Genomic DNA, 26,177 nt, shown 5'->3' on the forward strand with positions numbered 1-26,177 from the left:
TATTATGTGGTACAATTATTAGTTGAGTCCACTTCCGATTTGGGTCGGGTCAAAGTGGATTCGGATTCTTCGTAGTGAGATGAAGAGATTGATATATTATACGCTCAAAGCGGATAATGGGTGAATGAGATATTGATTCTCAAAGTAGACCCATTTGAGTTGGAAAAATTAAGGGAAAAAGCTTGAGAGTAGCTTTTGTCTCACATTGGTTTGGGAAGTGGGTTTGCACCACTAATTATACAAGAGCTCTTCTAAAACTTATTGAATTGTATAGCATAGAGGTTTTCTCTCGTGCAGGGGGATGGCTTGGTTCAAGTAGTCTAAGGTGGCTACGCACTTGTGGGAGGTGACAAATAAGGTTTAATTTTAAGGAAAGAGTGTTTCGCTTGACTCATACTAAACACTCCTTTCGTTCTTCCCATCCATCTTTTTGGAACCTCCTTGGAGTTAAAGAGAAGAGTGGAGTATGAAAGTTTTCGAACCACTATAAAAATATTTGTCATTTATCTTTACACACTTATTTGCTTATTAACTTGCAAACTAACCCCATACTTACACACACTAAATCAAGCAATTCGTTCAAAACCTAGTTACTCTTTTTAAGGCAAGCTAAAGATTCCGCTACGAGGAAACTCATTTCCAAGCTTTGTTTAAAAACTCTGGTTTCAAAATTAAAGCTCACTAGCTTAGAGCTATTTTGAAAAAGTTGCAAACAGATTAGAAAGTCTATTCAACCCCCTCCACCCCCCCCCCCACCCCTCCCCCCCCTAAATCTAGACTTTTAGCTTGCCCGAGATCAAGTCAACTTTATTATTTCAAAATTCAAGCTCGCTTAAAGCAATTTTGAAAAGTTTACAAAAATATTAGAAAGTCTATTCAACCCACCCCTCCCTCTTTCTAGACTTTTTTGCCGGGACCAATATTACCATTTTTCCCCTTTGGTCACTCAACTTGGTGATTCTAGGATACTCCTTGTTACTGAAAACTTGCAACCTACTAATGTTTAACAACCCTAGACCATGAATGCATGTATACATGTAACTTATGGCTAACATAATGTGATAGAATATTAATATTAAAGATGATTGTACATTTTAAAATATGGGAGTTGTTGAATATTATAAATTAAAATATTATAATTATATATTTTATTATAATATTATAATAAAAATTATTATACAGATTTTGATCTAAGGTAATTAAGAATTTTATAAGGTCAAAATAATCCTATCAAGTAAAAATTGTTTTCAATGTCCATGAAAAACAAAATACCAAGGTTGAGCTTTGAAAAACTTTTTTCCGAGGAGAATATTTTCCCGCGGAAAAAAGTTTTCTATAAACCAAACGAATAAAAGAAATTATTTTCTCAAATTTAAGGAAAACTTTTTAACTTGAAAAAATATTTTCATCCAACCAAACATCACATTTAGAGAACAAAACCCCTTGACAAGAAATGGAAGGTGCATAACTCTCCACATATGACTATGAAATAAAAATTTACAAAGGATTATTTAAAATTTAAATTATATTAAAAAAAAAAAAAAAAAAAAAAAAAAAAAAAAAAAAAAAAAAAAACCTTGATCTCCTCGTGTCTTTTGTAGTACGCCGTGATTACCATGTTATCTGTCTTAATAATCCTTGTACTTAAACACCATAAACACAAGTTTAAGGCACCATACATAATTTATCACCTTGAAACACCATACCTCAATCTTATCACCTTTCTTAATTGTCTTCTTCAGCTGCCTCTCTGGTAAGCACGAATGAAAACATATTCTTCCATTTTCGTACTTCATTTATTGTTGTACAGTACTATATACCACCGTACATCTTACAATGATTCATTATTATGTTTTGCCTTTTTCATCTTCAACATTCCCAGGTGGATTGTTCTTCTTCTTTTTTCTTTTGGGTTACAAGAGAAACCTAACCCGTAGCCACTATCAGAGAGTACACTATTAAATCGTGTCTTGTGAACCTAACCGATAAGATTAGGGAGTCGAACTTGTAACTATAGTTATTAGCTAGGTCAAGAGTCTGACCAACTTGACTGGGGTCATCTTTGATTGTGGTTAATTGTTCTTGAATTTATGTTTCATGTTATGAAGAACAATCAACTAATGGCATCTTCTGTTTTGCTTTTCTTTTGTCCTTTCTTCTTCCTTGTGGTGATAGCTCAGAAAACTAGGTTTTCTGCAACTTCAGCAAGCCAACAATGGAGCCTTGGAGCCATGGTTTGGATAATGAAGGAAGCCTATTGTTCTCGGAGTATGGTGTGGAAGTAAACACATTTTCTGATTTTGATAAAAACATGATTATTGCCCCTAGTTTTGAGGAAATTAATGAAGGTGCAGACTTCATGGAACTATGGACAAACAACAACAGTAACACTGACAACAATTTTACTATTAATAATGGTAATTTTACTAGTAAAATGATGATGTTCTCTGATGATGATATGAATGGAAACAACTGGAAAAGAATACCTGCAATTGAATGCTACAATGGCTATGGAGGATTGGAGAGTAGTGGGCAATCTGCCTCAGCTAAGAAGGAGAAGATGATGGTTGAATATTATAATTCTTGTCAAGTCCCAATTATCTGCCAAGTTGATGGGTGTGAAATGGATCTTAGTTCCTCCAAATACTATCACCAGAGGCATAGAGTCTGTGTGGACCACTCCAAAACCACCAAAACCATTCTTCATGGTGTTGAGCAGAGATTTTGCCAGCAATGTAGCAGGTATATATGTGTACTTTATTATTATATTGTTTTTTCTGCAATCCCAGTGGACATATGTGCCAATAGTACTCGGTACAATTACATATATTAGGTTAGAATTATCCCTCAAAAACAATGTCTTGCAAGTTTACATGGCGAGAGATCAGAGAAAAATGATTTAATTTTTTTTAAAAAAATATATGAGATGGGTGCAACCCTAAGCTAGGGCAGCCTTTTGTACTTTATTTCATTTTTATTTTTTATTTTTGTTTTGATGTGATATGAAAGTGCGGTTCCTTTAAGTGAAAAAGTATTACAGAGATGTAGAGAAAAAAGTAAATATTTATAAATTTAGTAATGTAAAAATAAGCTAGACTCACTTTTGAAAGTACAAGAGTATTGCAGGGATAAATTCGATCATATATTTAATTGTACAATCATATACCAATACTAGTATCATCAACATCATAAAAGTTTACTTGTATTTTATACTATATTTGCTTTTGCGCTTGGATATCTTTCCAATCAAATCTATAGTAATGAAAATGATTAGGTATCTCAAGAAAATTAAGTAATGTATACTATTTTATTCATATAATTCATTCCTATGTTTCATTCATTAGACTATTTACACACATGCAATATCCTCACACTCTTAAATTCTATATGGTTTCCAAAAATAAATAAATAAATAAATAAAATTTAAGTATGGGTTGACTGTTAGGTTAGAAAAAAAAAAATTGTGTCTCATTATAATTTTTGACATAATAATAATTACTTAATCTCAACACACCCTCTCATGGGTATAGATCCGATTGCCTTAGTGGTTGTTGATTCTATGGATCGACAGGAAAAATATGATAGACATTAAATTATAATTATAATTAGAATATATATAATTTGACGTGGTATTTTTGAAATATCAATTCTTTCTCAAATATAAATAAATGACAAAATATAAAGCTTTACATTAACTAGTGGATGGATTATATAATTATTGTTGCATGCAGGTTTCATTTGTTAGCAGAATTTGATGATGATAAACGCAGTTGTCGGAAGCGTCTTGCCTGCCACAATAAGCGCCGCAGAAAGCCCCGCTTATATACTCACTGGGGTAATCTTTATATATTTTATGTTATCTTATTAGGCTTATATTTAAATGAGAATAATTTCTTGGGTATAGATTTTTTGGTGTATAGACTTATGGATCACTTAGGTATTTTGAAACAGGTTATTGATAATCGGTACGAATTAATTGTATATTAATTTATAATCGTAAATATTATTTTGATAATAAGTAGGACCGTTTCAAACGTTATAATCCATAATTCAATTATTATTTGGATTTATTATGTCAAGAAGGCTAAGATTTAAATCATCCACTATATATACCAAGCTGTTTGGGCAAATTTTTAAAGTCACAAAATTCATTTTTCTCTCTACTCCTAGTCCCTTACGTTGTCTTTTTCCCAAAACTCAGCCCATTCATTCCCAAAAGCTTGTGTTCAAGTCTGTTGTTTTAGTTCGCTGAAAGTCTATAGTTTGAGTGCTCAAACTATAGTATCATTGATCCATTTTATCCTGTGAGAATGACACTACAATAGTCCTAACACTTTCTGGGATAGCGAATTGGTTTTAAGAACAGTGTAGATACCGCATGACTTGGATATACGTCGTTTCTTCTCCTTTTCTTTAGTACGTGCAGTGGGATTATATTTTGAAAATTTTGAATCCCTTTGTTTATATTTAAATCCCTATTTGCGTTATATAAATATTGTGTCTGTATGTGTGTATAGGCTAATATTCCAGTTAGACAACATCTTCACGTGAGACGGTGAAACACAACATGAATACATACAATCTATTACATGAATGCACACACTATATCGTGTGGACTAATGTTAGGCAAATTGCACACTCTAGTTAATAGATTCACACACACACATATTTGTGTGTGTGTGTGGGCGTATATGTATATATATATAGTCTGTGTGTGTATATACACACATACATACTGATGGATTTAATTCTCCGGGGGTAGCCCGAATTATTAAACCCGGATAAGTATACGTACGAAATAAATAGTACGATGCAGAGATATAATAAGGTCGCGGGGACCGTAGGTCGCGGGGACCGTAGGTCGCGGGGACCGTAGGTCACGGGGACCGTAGGTCGCAGGGACCGTATATTGTATTAATTATCACTAATAAGCTATTACAAGGCTTGATTAGGACAATAAGGCTAGAAGATAACAATTTAGGAATTTGTTGTGTTGTGTAATGATCAGGTCCCTTGTTAGGACAAGAGGGAGTCCTTTTATATCAGCTCAAACTCCCCAACCGTACCCCTAGAATCGGGGTTAGTTGGATCGGCCCGCCTTGACCGCATCCTCCCGAGACCGGGTCCAAGGCGGGCAACTCGGCATGGCCGAGCTGCCGAGCTCGGCCTAGCCGAGTCCACGGGTCCACCATGGACTCGCCCGGTAGTGCCCGGGTCCATGGTGGTGGGCTCGGGTGTACCGAGCCCACCCGTGGCTGGACTCGGCCCAAGGCCGAGATGCCTTGGGCCGACTCGGCCAAGGCCCACTTGACTGGGCCGAGGGGCTTCTCGGGTCCGTCTCTTCCAGGTCGGTTCGTTCCGGGTCCAATATATCCATCACATACATACATACATATATACATATATTCACTTATTGTAAAATAGATTTATTTGGTAAACTTTCACCGTCATTCATGGATACTTAAGAATATATTGTATATACTCATGTAGAAAATTGTGTACACTCATACTTGGGCAAGGGATTCTAATTCCATACAATTGAGGGAATATGCTCACCTTCAGAATTAGGTTGAAATTAAATTAAATGAGTAAAATTTAATTCTAATTTACCCCAACCAAACAGACTATAAGGTAATTAAGTGAATCAAACGCCCCTAAAAGTTTTAATGATACACATATATTGCAGATGCAAGCTTATTATTGGAAATGGCTTCACAAGGGGCATCCCCATTCCTTATTCCTGAAACACTTCCTGGAAATCTCAGCTTTTGCCAAGAACAGGAGAACAAGACAAGTAAAGATTGGCATAGTATGTTGTCATTCTATGATGCCCTCCCCGCCGCCGGCAACCTCGTAGAAATGTTGTCACCGGTTCATCAAGAACTTTCCGGCGGGGAGAATTCCGGCAGTGCTTTCTCTCATCTCTCTGCTACCCAGACCAGAGCAGATCATCGTCCTGACAGCAAAAAATCAAACAATTCTATGAATTACAGCAAAAAATGTTTGAAGTCATCTCCAAGGAGTGGACCGATCATTGATCTGCAGCAGTTGTCAACCCATTTCCGACGAGTGGAGCAGCAGAGAAGCTCAGTGCAAGGGAAGAACCAAGAGATCGATCATGTCGTCCAATTTTAGAACTAAGGATCAAGCTTTAAGAACCAAAATTTTAGACCAATTTAATATTTTTAACCATTGATGTATATGGTTTGTATTTGACTAATAAGCTCGCATGGAAAGTTAAGTTGGTCATATGAGTAAAGTTTATGAACAATGACTGAAATTTACCAACTGTAGTGTGGGAGCAACATTTCTAGGTGGGAATTTGCAATATGCAGAGGTCTAGCATTGTCGGGCCGAGAGTATTGGGGGATTGGGAACAATGTATTCGACTAATAAACATAAATTGTAATAGTAATTTATGAATAAAAAGAATTTTATAATTGTCACATGAGATGTCGAAAAAATTTTAATCCTTATAATAATAAACAAAAGCAAAAAAAAAAAAAAAAAAAAACACACACCCACACAAAAATAACTTGCCTATATGGAGTGTATATATATATATATATATATATATATATATATATATATATATATATATATCTACTATACTAATAAGAGCCCAAGAGAGTTAGGCCTATAATTGGTAGAAAAAATGGCGGTCAAATTTTTTAATCAAATGAAGGGCTCAAATTGATCAGATTTTAATTTTTCCTTAAGATTTCTAATTTATACTTAATGAATGTGATTTTCCGTTAACTTTTCCGTTAAATATTATCTTTTCCGTTAATTTCTGTTAGTTCACAGTTAACTTACTCATTGATTTTAATAAGAATTTAAAGGTCTTCGCATCCCAATCAAAGTTGGCATAATTAGTACTCTATTTTACTCTTATTAAATTAATTAAAAATAATAATTTAGTAGCTACAACAAAAAATAATACATGTCATTTTTTAATTTAGAATTATCTGTCTACAATGCCTTTATTCAAAAAAAAATATTCATTATCAATAAATTAAATAAGAGAAATACCAGGACTATGTGGTCCAATGGTACCCGGGTTGGACTTCCATTTGGAAGGTTGTGTAAGTTCGAGCCTCAGTGGAGGCGTTATTAGCTCTTTGTGTTTCAGTAGGTTGAGAAAGTATATGAACAGATACTACAATGTAATAGAGCTAGTAGCATTCAAAAAAAAAAAATAATAAGAGAAATAATTTCATTAGTTATATTGTATTTATTTTTCTCCAATATAAAAATTCTTTATATTCAAATTCATCAATTGATTATATTTGCTACATTGTCCCTACAATGTCTTTATTAAAAAAATAATTCATTATTAATAAATTAATTAAGAGAAATAATTTTATTAGTTATATTGTCTTTATATTTCTCCAATGTAAAAATTCTTTACATTCAAATTCATCAATTGATTATATTCACAATTGTCTATTACCTTTTTTTGTGCACTATTTTTTTTTAATTAAATATGAAAGTTATAATACAAAATAATGCTATATATTTATTTACCAAGTATTTTATTAATACCATGAAAAAATTAAAAAAATATAATTAATAAAGCTAATCATATTAATTACTTGAAGGATTTGTTGACAAAGAGACTATTCAAATCACACAACAAATTGAAGTGAGAACAACTTCGCAATATCCTTGTTTGACAATCAGCAGTTAGCGGTTAGCGTTAACGGATTATATTAGCGAATTTGACCAACGAATTATATCAATGATTGGTAAAAAGATATTTGAAAAAATTAGTTGTTTAGATTAACATGTAAAATGACCTAAGGGTATGATGATGATATAATAATAATAATAATAATAATAATAATAATAATAATAATAATAATAATAATAATAATAATAATAATAATAATAATAATAATAATAATAATAATAATAATAATAATAATAATAGTTTTAAAAAATAAAAAAAATAAAAAATATAATTAAGTCAATCATATTAACTACTTGGGAGATTTATTGACAAAAAGAGTATTCAAATCACACAACAAATTGAAGTGGGAAACTATCTCGCAATGTCCTTGTTTAGCAATCAGTAGTTAGCTCTTCAATATTAGTATATACGAAGTATTTAATAATTTATGCCCTAATTTTTATTTTCTCTCCCTTATGTCTTGTATTTGGTTTCAACCATACCTATACAATTATTTTATTGACAACTATAATCAATCTTGACTATATTATCTTGCATTTGTAAACTTAGAATTGCCTATTTAAATACACAAATTTAACATTCAATTATCTATGCATGAACAATTCCAATATAATCTTGCATTGATATACTATAAAATACTTATTTAAAAAAATATTGGGCATTATCTCAATCGCGCAATGCGAGTAAAAAACTAGTATATATATATATACTAGTAAACCAAATTATCCACCAAACAGGACCTATTCAACTGGGAGTCTCAATATTTTAATACCGTACCCGTAAATATATTCTACTATGCATATTCTTAAATTCTATTCATTTAATTTTACTCCTTGAAATGACAAACAATGATTGGTTATTTTCGTCATATGGATCTACAAGAAAGTTTCTACATCGATCAAGAACATGTGAGAGTGAGTAAAATTTGAGAGTATAAAATGGGAGTTTACTAAGTATTTTTCAATGCAGGTAGAAAGGTGACAGGGTGGGCCCTACTCCAACATTTTGTTTTTTTTTTTTTTTTGATAAAAATCAGAAATGTCATTAAACCAGACAAGGCATTATCAGCAACCGTACATCAACACAAAGTAGGGAATAGAACAATATCCATTCGATACGATCTGTCTTAGAAATGGCACCCCTAGCAAGAAGGTCAATTTTTATTTTTATTTTGAGTACCACTCCAACATTTAGTTGATTTGAAAATTCAACTTAGTCATTTTTTCAATTTATCAGTGTAAAATATTCATTATTATAATAGAAGATGTCTTTCAAAATTTTTACTAAGAAGACATTTTTAAAATTTTTATTTCAAGTTTAGTTTTCTGTCTCTCCCGCTAAGTGATGTCATATAGACGGGTTAGCCTACCATATGTCTGCTATTATTTGAACTGGACTAAGCTAATCTAGTTAAAATATGAGTACAGTCAAACTAGCAATCGTTATACCCTACACCACGGCGCGCGTAGCACTGTGCGCCGCGCGCCTCCCAAAACGACGTCGTTTTGGGAGGCGCGGTAGGAAGTTGCTGTGATTATGTATATTTGTTCATACAATTATGTATATTTTTTATACAATTATATACACTTTTTTTATACAATTATGTACATCCGAATCAGGAAATTTTTGTGTATTATGTTAAGAGTTGATGTGTATTAGGTTAAAAGTTTATGTTTATTATGTATTATGTTAGATTATGTGTATTATCTTTTAAAAACAGTATGTATATTTTGTTATACAATTATGTACATTCATGTATACACTTATGTACATTCATGTATAATATTATGTACATTTTTGAACATGGGTTTTTTTTAAAGAAAAATTAGCTGCCAAACACTGGAGCGGGAAATTTCAAAAAAAAAAAAAAAATTAAACCAACATCGTTTTGCATCTGGACACACAATGCAACACGCGCCGTGGTGTAGGATATAAATTGCCGTCAAACTAGGCGTAATGATAATAATTTTAGCATGGCACCGTCCATAGCCCAAAAGATTAAAATAATAATTAAGTGTTTTCTTCAATTTAAAATTTTTGATTTATTACATTTATCCGTAGCCGATTAAACTATTGAATTGGTTGCACTAAATCAAACAATACAAATCTTGGTATATCCCAGCCACAACACAAAAAATAAAAATAGAAACTAGTTAAATAAGTTATTTCTTCAATTTTTAATTTAACTTTATTATATTTGTATCAATATGAATGTCTTATTCAATATGAGTTGCACTAGACCAAGCCAAACAACAAAATCTTGGCCCGGCCTACATCCAAAAAAAATGGTAAAATCTTTTCTTCAATTTCTTTAGTTCAGAATTATTATATTTATCAATTTATGTATTATTTTATTATAATAAGTTATAAATTAAAAATTATTTATTTACCTCTTTTTAATATAATATTAGTAAGGAATAAGGTTCAAATTGGCCACTGAACGTAACCTGAAAATGCAATTAGGCCACTGAACGAAAAAAAAGTGCAACTCATAATAATAATAATAATAATAATAATAATAATAATAATAATAATAATAATAATAAAAAGAAGAGAGACTACTTTTTAACTTTCATGCAGACACTAAAAAAATGAAAATATTTTTTATAGAAATTAAATCATTTCCATACAATCAATTTTTATAATTTTTTTTTTTTGGTGTGTGAACGTGTTTTCAAGTGGAGCCTTAAACATTAGAGAAACTGAGAAAAAGACATAATTAGAATGCAAACAAAAGTTGTTGAATGTTGACAACTAACCTATATTAGATAACTAATGAGATCACTATAGTTGGGAGAACATTTAACTAACTTTTTAACTTTTTAGTTTATGACTTTTTCAATTTTTATTCTAAAAATGAAATGTTTCTTTTTTTTTTCTTTTTTTTTTTTTTTTGGTTTAAGTGAAATATAAAATTGTATTCAAAAAGTTAAATATAAAATTAAAATATGAAACACTTTCTAAAATCAAACACGGTATTTGGTTAGTTGAATTTTTTTTTTTCAAGGAATTAGAATTCCTAAAATTTGAGTAAAAGTATGTTAAGTTTTGTTTGGTTTTTTTTTTTAAATAAAAATCAAAATGTTAAGTTTTGTTTGGTTTAAAACCGTACATACATTATGTATAGGACCTTGAAAATACCATTATAGTCTATAAAACAGAACGTGAAATAAACTCAAAATATATTATATGACTTTAATTTGCTCAAAAATTCTTTTTATTTCAAAAAAATGTTCGAATTTGAATTATCAAATGTGGACACTATGTTGTTTATTCCCTAGATACATTTATTCATAATTTTGAGTAACTTCCCTAATTTAGTTTAGAGCATGCAATGCTACAAACTATTTTTCTCTACAAATTTTCCCTCTTTGATGTATCATCATCACGTCATGTATTTAAGCAACCTCAATAGTAACAATTTTTTATTTTTTTGTCCTTTTTTTAGATGCCAACTAGAAGAGAGAGAAGGGAAAGAAAAGAAGGAAAAGAGAAAAAATAAAAATAAAAAGCACGTCTGAGTGTTTGACGCAAAATAATAATAATAAATAAATAAAATAAAATAAAAGCAATTAACATGCTAGTCGGTACGTGCACTGCATACGCTCGGCTAGGCGCTGTCTGTTCAGTTAACGTGCAGAACTGCACCTCTCTTCTCCACTTTCTCTTTCTTGCGGGACCCACAAAAAAACCAATCTCTTGCAGAGTTGCAGGGCAACCTTGACCTTCTCTCTCCACTCTTCTATCTCTTTCATATGGCAAAAAAAGGTTGCAAAAACCTTTGAAAATCCTCCTACTGTAATTACTCTTATAAGTTATTTGTGAGTTAGTTAAATTATTGGAACCTAATAAATAAAAACCACATCATGAATAAAAAAATTGGAGATAAAAATTCGGAGAGGATAAGGAACATTTTCCTTTGTTTTTTTTTTTTTTTTTTGAAAATATTTTCCTTTGGTTTTTTTTTTTTTTTTTTTTTTGAAAATATTTTCCTTTGGTTTAATACGGAGTATTAATAAAATCAGCCGCCAAACAGGACCTATGCAACTGGGATTCTCAATGTTTTATACTGTACGCGGAAACGTATGTGCAAATAGAAAAAGCGGCGAGGTGGGCCCAACTCCAACATGTAAACATATGAGAAACCGCAGCAACCCTTAAGGTTGGGGTTCAACCTTTTGGAAGAATGAGAAACAGCAGCAATTATCCACTTAAAGAAATGGCGCGCCATTACAGTTAACGGAGCGCGCATATTTAGTGTATTGATTACCAACTGAAACTATAGTATATCTAAACTGACACTGCCTCACGTATTATTTTTATATTATCAATTGAAATTGCAATTGAATTGAAATGAAATTATAGTTGTGTTGAAATGAAACTGTAGTGTATATAAAATGAAACTGAATAACATTTCATATATTTGAGTGTATATTGTGCAATAAAACTGTAGTTATATCGAAATGATAATGTAGTTGTGTTTTAATGAAACTATAGTGTATATAAAATAAAATTAAATAACATTTTTACATATTTGAGTGTATAAATATCGAATGAAACTGTAGTTATATCAAAATGGAACTGTAGTTGTGTTGAAATGAAAATGCAGTATATACAAAATAAAACTGAATAACAGAGTTACTTTTTGCGGAACGGCGCGAAATGGGTTCTGTTTCTTTTCATTAAACAAAACAACGTCGTTTAAAAGTTTGGTGCATAATCCATTTGTAATGCGGTGCACGATATAATTTGCCAAGAAACAGAGGATGGATATAATTGGAGTTATTGGACCAAGGGGCATTACCAACTCTTATCCATCAATCGCTATATCGTGGATCAGGATTGACCCTGATCTAATACATATAATTTGACTTCATAATGTATATAATTCTTGTTCATAATGTACATAATTTATATTCATAATACACATACACATAAACATGATATAATGAGCATTAATTATGTACATTATGAACATTAATTTTATTCATTATAAATATGAATTTTGTGTATTATGTTAAGCGTTTATGTATCTTGATTATAGTGTGTTTATGTGTATGTGTATTAATGTATTATGAACATAAATTTTGTACATTATAAACATAAATTTTGTACATTATGAATGTCAAATTATGTGTATTAAATCAGGTCCACAGTACACTATGAATCATAGTCGAAGATATAAATTGCCCTTATCCTTTTATCTTCCTATTTTGTAGGTTCATTTCTTTCACATTATCCTAGTCGATATAATCTTTCATCCTATTTTCTTTCTAATTCTTTCCCTTTTCTTCTTCTTTTTGTAGGCCTTACTCTTCCATAATCTTACACATTATCTATTATTTTATTCACTTTTTAAAAATAAATAATTTTAACTTTATAATAATAGTTTCAAATAAAAAATAAATTTAAATAACAAAAAATTAATTTTTAGTTATAAAAATAATTTCATAAAACTAATAAAAAGAATTTTTTTTAAAAAAAAAAAAACAAATTTGACCTCAATGGTGTTGAGGTCAAACAAAAAAAAAAAATAAAACAAAGGGCGTGGGACAACTGTCCCCCACCTTTTGCGTGTAAAAAGTAGCACTTGACTAACAAGTGCCAAAGGAGATAATTAATCTTCAAAGATGACAATTATCTCTCCTGAAGTTGTCTTCTTCTTCCCCTCTGATCCTCCCTCCCCTCCCCCTTTTCCCCTTTTTTCTCCCCTCATTATAGAGCATTTGGAGATGTCCTAAGTAGATTTTTAAATTCTACTCTCTTAATTATGTTTTATGATGTGACAAGTATGAATAACGTATTTCCATTTTATTGATCTCAAGAAAAGTTGTGTACATAAAAGAATTTAAAAATAAAAAGAATGAGTAAATTTGAGAATACACCTAGGTAGCTAACATAGTAGCATAGGCTAGCTACTACTTTAAAATACACCACCCTACTCCAACTAGGTATTTAAATGAGGGAAAAAGTACAATTGGGGAACTTTTATAATTAATTGTGTTAGTTATTTTATGTAGATCAATTTGTAGAAAAGTATTTTGTATATATATTTTAGTGAATGCTACTAGCCCTAGAGCATCTGTTTATATACTTTCTCAACCTACTGAAACATAAAGAGTCAATAATGCCTCCATTGAGACTCGAACTCACAACCTTCCAAATGAAAGTCCAACCCGGGTACCATTAGATCACATAGTCCTGGTAAATATTTTGTAAATTAGTTGTTGATTAAAACGATTTTTAAAGACGACATAGATATATTATTTTATTTACTAAATTATACTTCAATTATTTTTGTTTTAGAAATAAATTTTCATCATCATTACTACCGCCACCACCATTGTTGTTGTGGTTGTTTTTGGTATTTATTATTTTAAACAATTATTTTGTTTTTATTAATAATAACTATTCAACCTTAAAAATGTAAATTTGAACAAAAATTGAATATACATAAACATCACGTACAATAACCAACAACTACTAAATGTAAATTAGATTTTTAAAGAGAAAATGCAATAATCTGATACTAAAAAAGTTATTCCATGTAGCTTTTTTTCATTTTTAACTTATTCGCATTAATAAGATAAGTCAAAAGCTATTTATCAAACACTTTAGCAGTTTAGTTTAGTCAAACAACTAAAGTTGGTCAAATGTGTCAAAAAGTGTATGATAAATTCTTTACCAAACTCTTTCAATGTCATGTATAACATGTCGTATGATTAATAAAAACATAAAATATGTTCTGTCAATAATATAAAAAGAAGTACTTACATTTTTACTAAGGACAAAATTCATTAGTTCATCGATATCATGTTGTATAAAATACAATAATAATAATAATAATAATAATAATAATAATAATAATAATAATAATAATAATAATAATAAACAACTAAAAACCTTACGGTTTGATGGCATCATTATTATTTTTTATAACGAAACTCTTAAATTCGAGTCTCATTTCAATAAAAAAAATCAACAGATATTATAAATGGGTTAAGAGTGTAATAATTGTTGTTGTTGTTGTTAATCTGGCCCATATGAAAGAGTCAAGTTTCGAATCAATTTTTTATTGCTTCAAAAAGGTGGTCAACATTTTTTTTTTTTGGTGAGAAGGGTGGTCAACATTAGTTTGGTTAAACTTGTCGCGCAATGTTTTCCTAAATAATTTAACTCTTACATAGTTTACATGCTCGAATAATGGATACTAATTTTTCTTGTCACCCAAAAACAAATACTTCATCAGTCTCATTTTATCTATCCTACTTAATATTCATAGGTCATATTAACTCTTTCTTCTTAGTTTATTTTCTTTAGTATTCTTTAATTATTTTTAAATTTAATGTTTTGTGTTTAATAGTATTTTTAGCATGGTTGCAAAAATCGCGCCTAGGCGCTAGGCGGCTGCCGGCTGCCGCGAGGAAGGCCGGAATCGGCCTCCTCCGCGACCAGCCGGTTCGGAGGTTATTTTTATTTTTTATTTTTTATTTTTTTTTCGTTGTAAAGTTGGAAAAGTTTGGGAAGACATAACTTTTGACTCGGTTGTTCATTTTGGACAAATTTTTTTTTCAAATTGCGTTTTTTTCGAGATCTATCCATCGCAAACAGCCAAAGGCGGTTTGGTCCACTAATTTCTCAAAAAAATGCTTATTTTGCTCTTAATTTTAGTTTTTTTTTTTTTATGTATTTAGATAGTTTAAACAATCTTTTGAACACTTTTACAACCACTTACGTAAATATTTGTAAGAAATAACTATGAAAACCTTATGTTTTATTACTAAATTTTGAAAATTTTTAATTTTTAATTTTATTTTTAATTAAAAAATAAAAAATAATAATAAATTGGCGCCTAGGCGCTAGGCGCCTAGGGGGCGCCTAACGTTTTTTGCAACATTGATTTTTAGTGTAGTTTCTAAATATATAAATTTTATAAACTAATACTAAACTTAATATTATGAAAAATTGGTTTAAAAATAACTTCAGTCAAGCCTCGTTAACTGAACCAGACACATAAAATGAGACGCAGGGAGTAAACGTTAAAGATATCCAGTTTAATCCAGATGCATATAAAAAGCCATCTTTGATAGACTATGGAGTGTTTGGTAAATAGCTTTTGGCCCTGTTTGGTAAAATGGCTGTTAGCTAATAGCTGTTAGCTGTTAGCTGATTGTGTTAATTAGAAGGTATAAATAGTTGATAACATTAGCTGATTGTTGAAAAGTGTTTGGTAAATTAGCTGTTAGCTGATAGCTGTTTGGTATAATTCTTTTTTCAAAAAGCTAATTGAAAAAGTTGCTTGGAGTAGCTTTTTGAATTTTAGCCTTTTGGAGTTGCAAAAAGTTAATTAACTAAACATTTATATTGATATTTTAACTAAATCAAACAATTAATACTGGTCAAATAGGCCAAAACTGGCCTATAAGCCAATTTTTTACCAAACAGGGCCTTTAGCTGATAGCTATTAGTTGATTGGGTTAGTGGGTTTGACTAGTTGATAGCATTAGCTAATTGTAGAAAGATGTTTGGTAAATTAGCTATTACCTGATAGCTGATTACATACAAAATAATTTTTTCAAAAAGCTGATCGAAAAAAGTTACTTTGAGCAGCTTTTTGAATTTTTGTGTTTTGGAGAAATAAGCTATTACAAAAAGCTAATTAATCAAACACTCATATTTATTGTTTAACTTAAGTCAAACAGCTAATAATGGTCAAACAAACCTAAATAGGCTAACTATTTTACCAAACAAGACATATTAATTTATTTTCATTTCAATTTCAATGTTTAATACTTTAATTTGAATCTAACGTCACCTTAAGTTGTTGGCAGAAAATTTTATAACATAAGAGATAAATATTAAAATGATTTCTTCATCCCATTATTGTCTTATTCGTTTGATGAGATTTTACGAAAATAAGGTGTGCAAATCTTTGTTATGTAAGCCATCTTTGATAAACTATATTAATTTATTTTCATTTCAATTTCAATGTTTAATTTTAATCTAACGTCACCTTAAGTTGTTGGTAGAAAATTTTATAACATAAGAGATAAATATTAAAATAATTTCTTCATCCCATTATTGTCTTATTCATTTAATGAGATTTTACGAATTGAAAATAAGGTGTACAAATCTTTGTTAAGTACTTACGTATGGAGTAAGTAAACTTATTAGATAAATTTTCATGTGACGACAAAAAAAAATATTATTGCAAATACAATACGGAAAACAAAGACAAAATGGAACGAGGCTACAAACTTGCAACAAAACTAACTTACAATATATAAGATTTTTCTTTCTCATTTTTTTTCTTTGACTAAATGGAAAAGAAGAATTGTAGCAACTCAAGGATGACAATGAAATATTTTCATCTGCCTCCAACATCATCATATATGTCATCAAAATTAAATTAATTAAAGGTGCATCAATCTCATAATTTTCCCGAATGAGAAATAATGTGAAATGTCATTAGCATCCAAGTATTTCAAACTAATAATATCTGCATACTTCGATCAATTACCACATATAACACCCACACAAATCTTGTACAATTGCTCTTCGATCGGTGAGTAATACAAGCTTTCCAACATGTTTATATAGGAAAATGTTGTCAAATTGGGTACCTAAGTATAACACATTAAATACTACAATCAGGTCACCTAAATCAAAAAAAAAAAAAAAAAAAAAAAAAAAAAAAAAAAAAAAAAAAAAACTTCCAATTATGCCTCCTAAACCAATACAATAGTGTAATTAGGCTCTAATATAACATATTTATCTACTTTCTAGCAAATATGACACTAATCAAGTTAACAAGTGGTGTTCTAGACTTGAGTCGATACAAAGTGTATTGTTTTATTTTATAAAATAATATTTTATATATTTATAAAAAAAATCTATTTTTATAAAAAAAATATTAATTAATAAAATAATAAATACAGAGTATTTGTATTAAAAATTAAATATAGTAAAAATTTTATCATTTAATGTTTACAATATTTTTTATTTTTTAATTTTTTTTAATTAACAAACACAGCTATCTTCTATTAAAAATAAAAAATATTTTAAAAAATACCTTTTTAAAATAAAAATTAAAAATAACGTTTTATTTTAAAAAATTATTTAAGAATAAAATAATAACTATTTTTATTTTATTAAAAATTTAAAACATATTTTTATTTGAATAAATAATACTTTATTAATAAATTTTAAATATTTTTATTTTATTGCAAGAATAACAATAAATTGTATTCCTTATACTTACGGGGCTAATTTGACTTTTTATATACGTGTGTAATTGTATTATGCATGATTTGAAATGGTTTAAACTTTTGCAACCCTTGCGCACGAGAGAATCTCAATAATTTAGATTTTTCAGAAAGTTGAATTGTAAATATATAATAATGCTAACTCAAATCCCGTTCTAATTTAGAACACAGGTTAATTTCTCGAGTACACTTTGAGAATTAATTTATCATTTACGTACTTATTATTCATTTTGAATGTATAATATGTTAAGTTAACTCCTGAGAACCCGAATCCACTTCCACCAGACTCAAATCAAAAGTCATTCCTAGTGAAAAATATATATATCACAAAATGACAACTTCAAATATAATGCCAATTATATATATATATATATATATATATATATATATATATATATATATATAGCTAATTTTCAACACGGTCTTGAATTAGTAGTTCAAAAGAAGCACAAGTCCTCTAATATGTGAAGGCCAAGGGAATTCATAGAAGAGTTCTATTATTGGACTTCCAAATTTTACTTTATGGATTATACTTCCTGATGTGATAAGCATGCATGGATAGAACATTTTTATTTTATGAGTCTAAAAAATTAAAAATTATTTACATTTAAGATTTGTGCATGTGAGAAAGTAAAAGTTAAGAGTAGAATATAATTTGAGAGTACAAGTAGTATTTTACTATTTTTCTTCATCGAATCGGGTGGTGTTATTGATATGATGTGGAAGTCCATATTCACTGACATATACACAAGACATTGTCACAAATTTTAGTTCCCATCCAGGTTAATTCCTGTCTGCCAAGTTCATGGGTCGTTGTAACTTGTAACAGGGACCTTAGCTTAGCTCAATCCCATTATATATTATTCAATATTCAGTACGGATTAAGATTGTAATCCAAATTATTAATTGCATCTTATAATTTGTATTAGATGTACGGCCATTTGTTTTGGTTGGAGTAATGTTTGATTACTATATTTTAATGCAGAATTGCATGCATTGCTTGTTTCTGCAGCTTCTTAGGTTTTGCAGTTCCACTTAATTGCATTGTTTGTTGTTATTGTTGTTGGGTTTCCTTCTCCTAATATGATTACATTAATTGTAATCCAAGTATAATTATTCATTATTTTTAGTGAAAGTTAAACCTCGTGAGTCATGAATTCTGCAGGTGGCAGGGGCATTATGGTAATTTCACTCCCTTCCTCTTACACTTTTGCCACTTCATTTTGGTAATTATAGGATATGATATTTCTTGTTACTGAATTCAAACTTTCAACTAATATGTTAACAACTCTGGGAAAATAAGGTTAGAACATGCAGATCCATATGAATTCTAGAATATGATGAAAATATATGTATCTGTCTCTTAAGGCTTACATAATGTAATGATATGGATTGAAGATGATTTGTAAAAATTTTAAAATTTGGGAGTTGGTTCTATTTATTGATTGTTAACTTAAAAAAATATTTTTTAGTACATCGGAGGAACCAAACACCACACAATAATTGTGTTTACATGTGTAGAGTTAGGTCAACCAACCATTTTATAATCAGCCAGTCAATCATACCGTGTTTTTTCAGTCACGATATGACTCACATTGTACACATTATGCCATGCTCCACTAGCAAAACCATGAGTACCCATTACTCTTTTGGTATTTCGGGGGCGTCAATGTAAGCTCCCGTAATATAACCCTTGAAAACGGTACTTAAAAACGACTACAAACTCGCTAGTTTCGCTCGGAAGCATCTTGGGTTATCTTGAGAGTTTTGACTTGGGATTTTTTTAACAAGGAATAGTTATCTTCTTGATTTGCATGATCTATAATATGACAAGAGGGAGCCAGAAAAGAACAAAAACCCTTCACCAGAAATGGAAGATATATATACAGTCATACATAACTCCACTAGATACAAACAACAAGCAATAGAAATTTACAAAAGTGATTAAAAAAGAAAACCTTGAGCTCCTCGTGTTCATAGTGTATTAGGTCGTGATTACCATGTAACCTGTCTTAATCCTTGTGCATAAACAAGTTTTAAGGTACCATAATATATCACCTTGAGATGCCATCCATACCTTAATCTTATCAACTTTCTTGTCTTGTTCAGCTGCCTCTCTGGTAAGCACGAATGAAAACATATTCTCCCTTTATAGTACAGACTTCATTTATTATTGTTGTACAGCACTATATACATATATACCACCGTACATCTTACAATGATTCATTATGTTTTGGCTTTTCCATCTTCAATATTCCCAGGTGGGGTGTTCTTATAATCTCTTAAACATATATACACCCTACATGCTTCTGTATTTTCTTCACAATAGAAGCTTAGATTTATGATTCATATGGTTTTTGATACTTAGTTTTTGTTCTACTTATCTTTCATGGCTATGGTTGTTCTTTTCTTTTGTCACCCGAGGGTGTGCATTGAATCGAATAAACTCTGCTTTGTGACCCTAACTGACAGTGAAAGACAAACCAACCTAGGTTGTCATAATTCACTGTCTCAAACCAGAAAAGCTAACTGCCTGACTAACTTGGCTGGGATTGTCCCTGATTGTAGTTATGTTCTTGAATTTATGTTTCATGTTATGAAGAACAATCAACTAATGGCATATTATGTTTTGCTTTTCTTCTTCCCTGTGGTGACAACTCAGAAAACTAGGTTTTCTACTGCAAGTTTAGCTAGCCAAAAATGGAGTCTTGGGGCCATGCTTTGGATAATGAAGGGAGCCTTTTGTTCTCTGAGTATGGTGTGGAAGTAAACTCATTTTCGGATTTCGATAAGAACATGATTATTGCCCCTAGTTATTATGGGGAAATTAATGAAGGTGATGCAGACTTCATGGAACTATGGACTCAAAACAACAACAACAACAACAATAGTAACACTGACAACAATTTTGCCAGCAAAATAATGATGTTTTCTGATGATGATATGATGAACAACAACTGGAAAAGAATACCTGCAATTGAATCGGTATCTGCAGAATGCTGCAAAGGATATGGAGGGTTGGAGATTGGGCAATCTGCTTCAGCTAAAAAGGCAAAGATAATCACAGATTTTAATCCCTGTAGTCAATTTGTCCCAATAATCTGCCAAGTTGATGGGTGTAAAATGGATCTTAGTTCCTCCAAATACTATCACCAGAGGCATAGAGTCTGCGTGGAACACTCCAAAACCATCAAAGCCATTCTTCATGGTGTTGAGCAGAGATTTTGCCAGCAATGTAGCAGGTATATATGTGTTTATTATTCATTTTTCTTTCTATAACGCCCCAGGAACGCCTATTCTGATCGTACCAATCACAATCATATATCATTACTGGAAATTATAAAAATTCCGACCACCTGAAAGTGATCTTAAATCAAGTTGAAAGCAAAAAGTGGTCGGAAATAGCAGCAAATGTTTTTTCGGATACCAAAAATGGTCGGAAACAAGGCTTTCAACTTGATTTAAGATCACTTTCAGGTGGTCGAAAATTTCAGAATTTTCAGTAGTGTATATATCATTCTTGATTATATCAATATTATCAGGTATGATCATATGATTATATCGAATACGATCAACACTGATAGCGATCAGCCTGAATAAGTGTCATGTATTACACTAGCCAAATCTTTAATCTTTTAACAATAATAAAAAGAAGTATATAAAGAATATAAGGTCAAACTATGTTAAGTCATTCATAATTCATTCCTAGGCTTCCTTCATTGGTTACTCTATGCACCATGGGGTTCTAGACAGTATGATAAACAAAAAATATGAATTAACATATTAAACGATAATAATCAAAATATATAATAATTATATAATTGTTGCATGCAGGTTTCATTTGTTAGCAGAATTTGATGACGACAAGCGCAGTTGTCGGAAGCGTCTTGCCTGCCACAACAAGCGCCGCAGAAAGTCTCGCTTTCATACTCAATGGGGTAATTGCATATTTTTTTTTTTTTCTCCTATATATAAAACCCTTGCTCCAATAATCATTTACTTTTGAATTTTGATATTTGACCAAAAAAAATGGAGTATATAATATAAAAACTTCTTTGACTTTATGTATTCCTTAAAAATATCAATTATGGTCCAATATATGCTTATCCAAAGAAGGCAAATCATATGTCTGTGAGCATTAGTCTAGTGAGTGAAAGTAACATTTAAAGTTTACTTTTAGTGGACCGGTTTTACCTCGCAATTTATAGAAATTATATTTATTGACTGTCTAAGAATTTTCTATCGTTCATTAAAAGTTTAAAAATCAAAAGATTTATTTAATAATCAAATACAACATGATTAAAATTCTATCCAAATTACATTTTGAGTTGTTAAAGATTTATCCAAGTATTAAAATAAAGTCATCAAAATTCTTCTTCTCCTAAATACTGCCTACTGAACTATTCAGCTAAGTTGTGCGAACAAGTCATCAAAATTCAAAATCATGAATGGTGATGATTAATTTAATATAGAATTTCAATGAATCTGGCTTAGAAATTAGAATAATAGTACTTATATAAATTTAATTTTCTATATAATCATAGATTTTTTCTAGCACATGCGCATGCATCATCATATCATATTCTAAAATATTCTACGAACATGTGGCTTCATCATTTGATTATTTCATTATAAATTTCAACATTTTATCGATATCCTTGCACATTACGATAAAATCATTTATTCTATATATAAGTTTGAACTTCAAACTTAAAAACTCATCACCGCTTTTATTTTGGCGGGAGACCAGTGAATAGAGTAAATTGTCAGATTTGACTCAACTGACTTACAGATCCCAAATGTTTGTACACTAAAATTTACAATATACCTAAATTAACCTGGGTGTGATTGAGTGGAAGGGGTTTATCCATCCTTGACCAAAGATCAAAGATTGGATCATTGACTTTGAGTATGGAACAACCTTAAATCTTCAGGTCAGCTATCTTAATCACTGTGTCCAACCCGGTAAACCGGGTAATCCCAAAAAAAATAAAAATAAAACAATATACCTAAATTCATACCTCCTTTTTTTTTTGGTCATTTATTCTATATATATATGTTAATATGCGATAGTGGGGTACATATTGCAGATGCAAGCTTATTATTGGATATGGCTTCCCAAGGGGCATCCCCATTTCTTATTCCGGAAATACTTTCTGGGAATCTCAACTTTTGCCAACAACAGGAGAACAACACAAAAAGTAATAATAGCCCCGCCGCCGGCAACCTCGTAGAGCAAGAACTGTCCGGCGGGGAGATTTCCGGCGGCGGAGCTTTCTCTCTTCTGTCTGCTACCCAGACTTGCAGAGCAGACCATCGTCGTCCTGGAATCCAAAAATCAAAGAATTGTATGAATTACTACAGCAAAAAATGTTTGAAGGCCTCTCGAGAAAGGAGTGGACCGGCGACCACCATTGATCTGCAGCAGTTGTCAACCCATCTCCGACGAGTGGAGCAGCAGAGAGGATCGGAGCAGGTGAAGAACCAAGAGACCATCGTGTCGTCCAATAATGTTTTCTGCTGTTTTACTTCCATATAAAATTCATAAATAATTATTTAATGGATACTACAAGTCTTCATGTAATGAGGCTTTTCACTCATTTTATCTACTATAATAGCATTTGAACTTATTATACTCAGTAATTTTTTCATAGATAAATTACCGTAACTTTATCATCACGTTACCTTGGTTTTGGACTTCCAATTTCGTTTAAGAATTCATTTAATAATGTCCTTAATTATCAAATGCATAAGAAACCGACAGAAGATGAGAGGGAAAGAAAAAAAAAATAAATATAAAAATATAACGGGTCAACTCACTTTGTATAAAAATGATCGAAATAGTTTTGTATTTAACGATATTTTAACGATTTTGTTGCTGGAGGACTAAAATTGGTAATGTCCATAATAATACTAGAACCAAATGTGAAAAAAGTGAACTCTCACATGTAAATCTATTAAAAATCTAGGACAAAAATAGAATTAATTCAAAAAGAAAAAAAGATAAAGGTAAATTTAAGTTTAAAATAATTTACAAAGAAAATAGTAATTTATTATAATTAAAATTTTAAATAAATTTAAAAATCATTCTACCAATCAAAACTTATTGTTAAAATCAACAATTAAATACTGCAATTTTTTTGTAACAATTAATTAAATACTTCTTATTAACTAAAATTCTATTTGAACTAGACCGTCTAGGCGTCTAGACATTACAACTTATATTAAATAACTACAACACTATTTGTATATTTGGTAGGGGTGTAAATGAGCCGAGCCGCTCACGAGTCGCTCGTGAGCAGTTCGATCAACGCTCGGCTCGAACTCGGTCAAAATTGAGCTCGGCTCGAGCTCGAGCAGCTCGTGGATTAAACGAGCACGAGCCGAGCTTAGGTATTGTAGGCTCGCAGCTCGACGAGCCGTTTGCGAGCCTTATAATATATTGTATAATATATAATATATAATATAATTATATTATATTTAGTATATAAAAATAATAATTAGGGGAGGAAAATTAAAATAGTTTAATAATTATGTATGAATAAAAGTCATAAAACAAAGTAGTTTAAATTTTAAATCAAACAGGTCAAATTCGAGATCAAAATTGAGCTCAAATTCTAACCTAAACTCGAGCTCGAAGAATCGAGCTGCTCGAGCTCGAGCTCGAGCAGCTCGACAATTGCCGAGCTCGAGCTCGAGCATCAATTCACGAGTTCGAACGAGCTCGAGCTCGAGCTCGAGCAGTGCTATCATTAACGAGCTCGAGCATGAGCATACCCATGCTCGGGCTCGGCTCGGCTCGTTTACACCCCTAATATTTGGTACTATATCTACTTGACACGAGAGAAGTTCCCTATACTTTATTAACTTGGCTATTCAACCAAAGTAGCAGCCAAACAGGACCTATTCAACTGGGATTCTCAATGTTTTATTTATTGTACGCGGAAACACATATGCAGATAGAAAGGCGGCGGTGTGGGCCCGACTCCATTATTTAAATTTGAGTTCTACTATAGGAAAATAACACTTTCCTAGTGGGTTATATATTTATAGCGCTTTTTTCTCTTGAATTATTTAATTGACTTTTTTTTCTCTAAAATATTAAATGGACATATTTACTTTTAAAATAAAGATTTAAAATAAATATTTTTTTTCTCTAACAAATACATTTATTTTTGAATTTAAACTATTTTAAAATAAAAAATAAAATTTAAAAATAAATACGGTTCAAAATCGCGAATCGGATTCGGAACCGCCGGTTCACGGTTCAGGATCCAATTTTTTCGATTCATAATTTTAATAAACTGAAATCTAAATATTGAGTTTTGGCCTGAATCATAATCAGAATCTTTTAATTCGATTGCTCTAGTGTCCGGTTCAGTTCGAACTGAACCATGGTCATCCATACATATACTCAATAATTTGTTTGGGAAAAAAATAAATAAAATATTTACTTTAAGGGTAGGAATGTCAATTTAATATATCAGGGAGAAATATTGCAACTTTTAGAATAATTGAGGGGGCTAATATGCTTACATGAATAATTCATGAGGAAAAAGTGCTATAAGTATATAACTCAGGGAGGAAAAGTGTTATTTTCCCTCTACTATATATACTTTCAAATTCTATTCCTTCACTTTTACCCCATAATAATGTGACAAACAATGATAAAATACTTTTATTATGTGGATCTCAAAAAAAAAAATGTCTACATCAATTATTTGTAAAAGTAAGTAAAAAGTGAGAGTAAAAAGTGAGAATTTATGTAGTATTTTCCTTTAAACATAGGACAAACTGAGAAACAGACATAATTGGAATGCAAACAAAAGTTGTTGAATGCTGCTGACAACTAACCTATTATTAGGTGACTAGCATAGCATAGACTCCTACTGCAATATAGACCACCCTCCTCGAAAATAGTACACCAAACTATTTTGAAAAATGTAAATGGACAATAATCCAAGTTTTTTTTTTTTTTTTTTTTTTTTTGCAATTGAGTCTTTAAACAGTTTAAACTTATAATTAAACTAAAATGGATAAATTCTGAAGATTATTGTTAAAGTGACGGTTATTTTATTTAAAAAATATTTTTAAAATATTTTTTAACTTGCATTTTATTTAAAATTATTAAAATAAATTTAAAATAATTTTGATTGTGATTGCCACGTCAACATTAATAGGGAGAACATGTCAATTTTGGTTTAGTTGTGTGACTTTTG

General features: G+C 30.6%; 2 protein-coding genes across 3 annotated transcripts; both read left to right on the top strand.

Moving 5' to 3' along the window:
* The first annotated feature begins 1,707 nt into the window (after positions 1-1,707).
* On the top strand, positions 1,708-23,546 carry LOC109166086 (squamosa promoter-binding-like protein 6). 2 transcript variants are annotated; one of them, XM_019314976.1, is made up of 4 exons: positions 1,708-1,753; positions 20,621-21,200; positions 21,793-21,896; positions 23,049-23,546. In XM_019314976.1, exons 2-4 carry the CDS (start codon positions 20,659-20,661, stop codon positions 23,495-23,497), a joined length of 1,095 nt encoding a protein of 364 aa, XP_019170521.1. In that variant the 5' UTR covers positions 1,708-1,753; positions 20,621-20,658; the 3' UTR covers positions 23,498-23,546. The 2 variants fall into 2 exon arrangements, with proteins under 2 accessions (XP_019170521.1, XP_019170520.1); XM_019314975.1 differs by lacking the exon at positions 1,708-1,753 and adding an exon at positions 20,166-20,219.
* LOC109166089 (squamosa promoter-binding-like protein 6) lies at positions 2,216-6,135 on the top strand. The gene is made up of 3 exons (XM_019314979.1): positions 2,216-2,742; positions 3,732-3,835; positions 5,687-6,135. The coding sequence occupies exons 1-3, from the start codon at positions 2,216-2,218 to the stop codon at positions 6,133-6,135; spliced, it is 1,080 nt and encodes a 359-aa protein (XP_019170524.1).
* Positions 23,547-26,177: the final 2,631 nt, after the last annotated feature.

This window comes from Ipomoea nil, unplaced genomic scaffold (assembly GCF_001879475.1).
Source record: "Ipomoea nil cultivar Tokyo-kokei standard unplaced genomic scaffold, Asagao_1.1 scaffold3087, whole genome shotgun sequence".
In the NCBI taxonomy this organism is placed as follows: Eukaryota; Viridiplantae; Streptophyta; class Magnoliopsida; order Solanales; family Convolvulaceae; genus Ipomoea; species Ipomoea nil.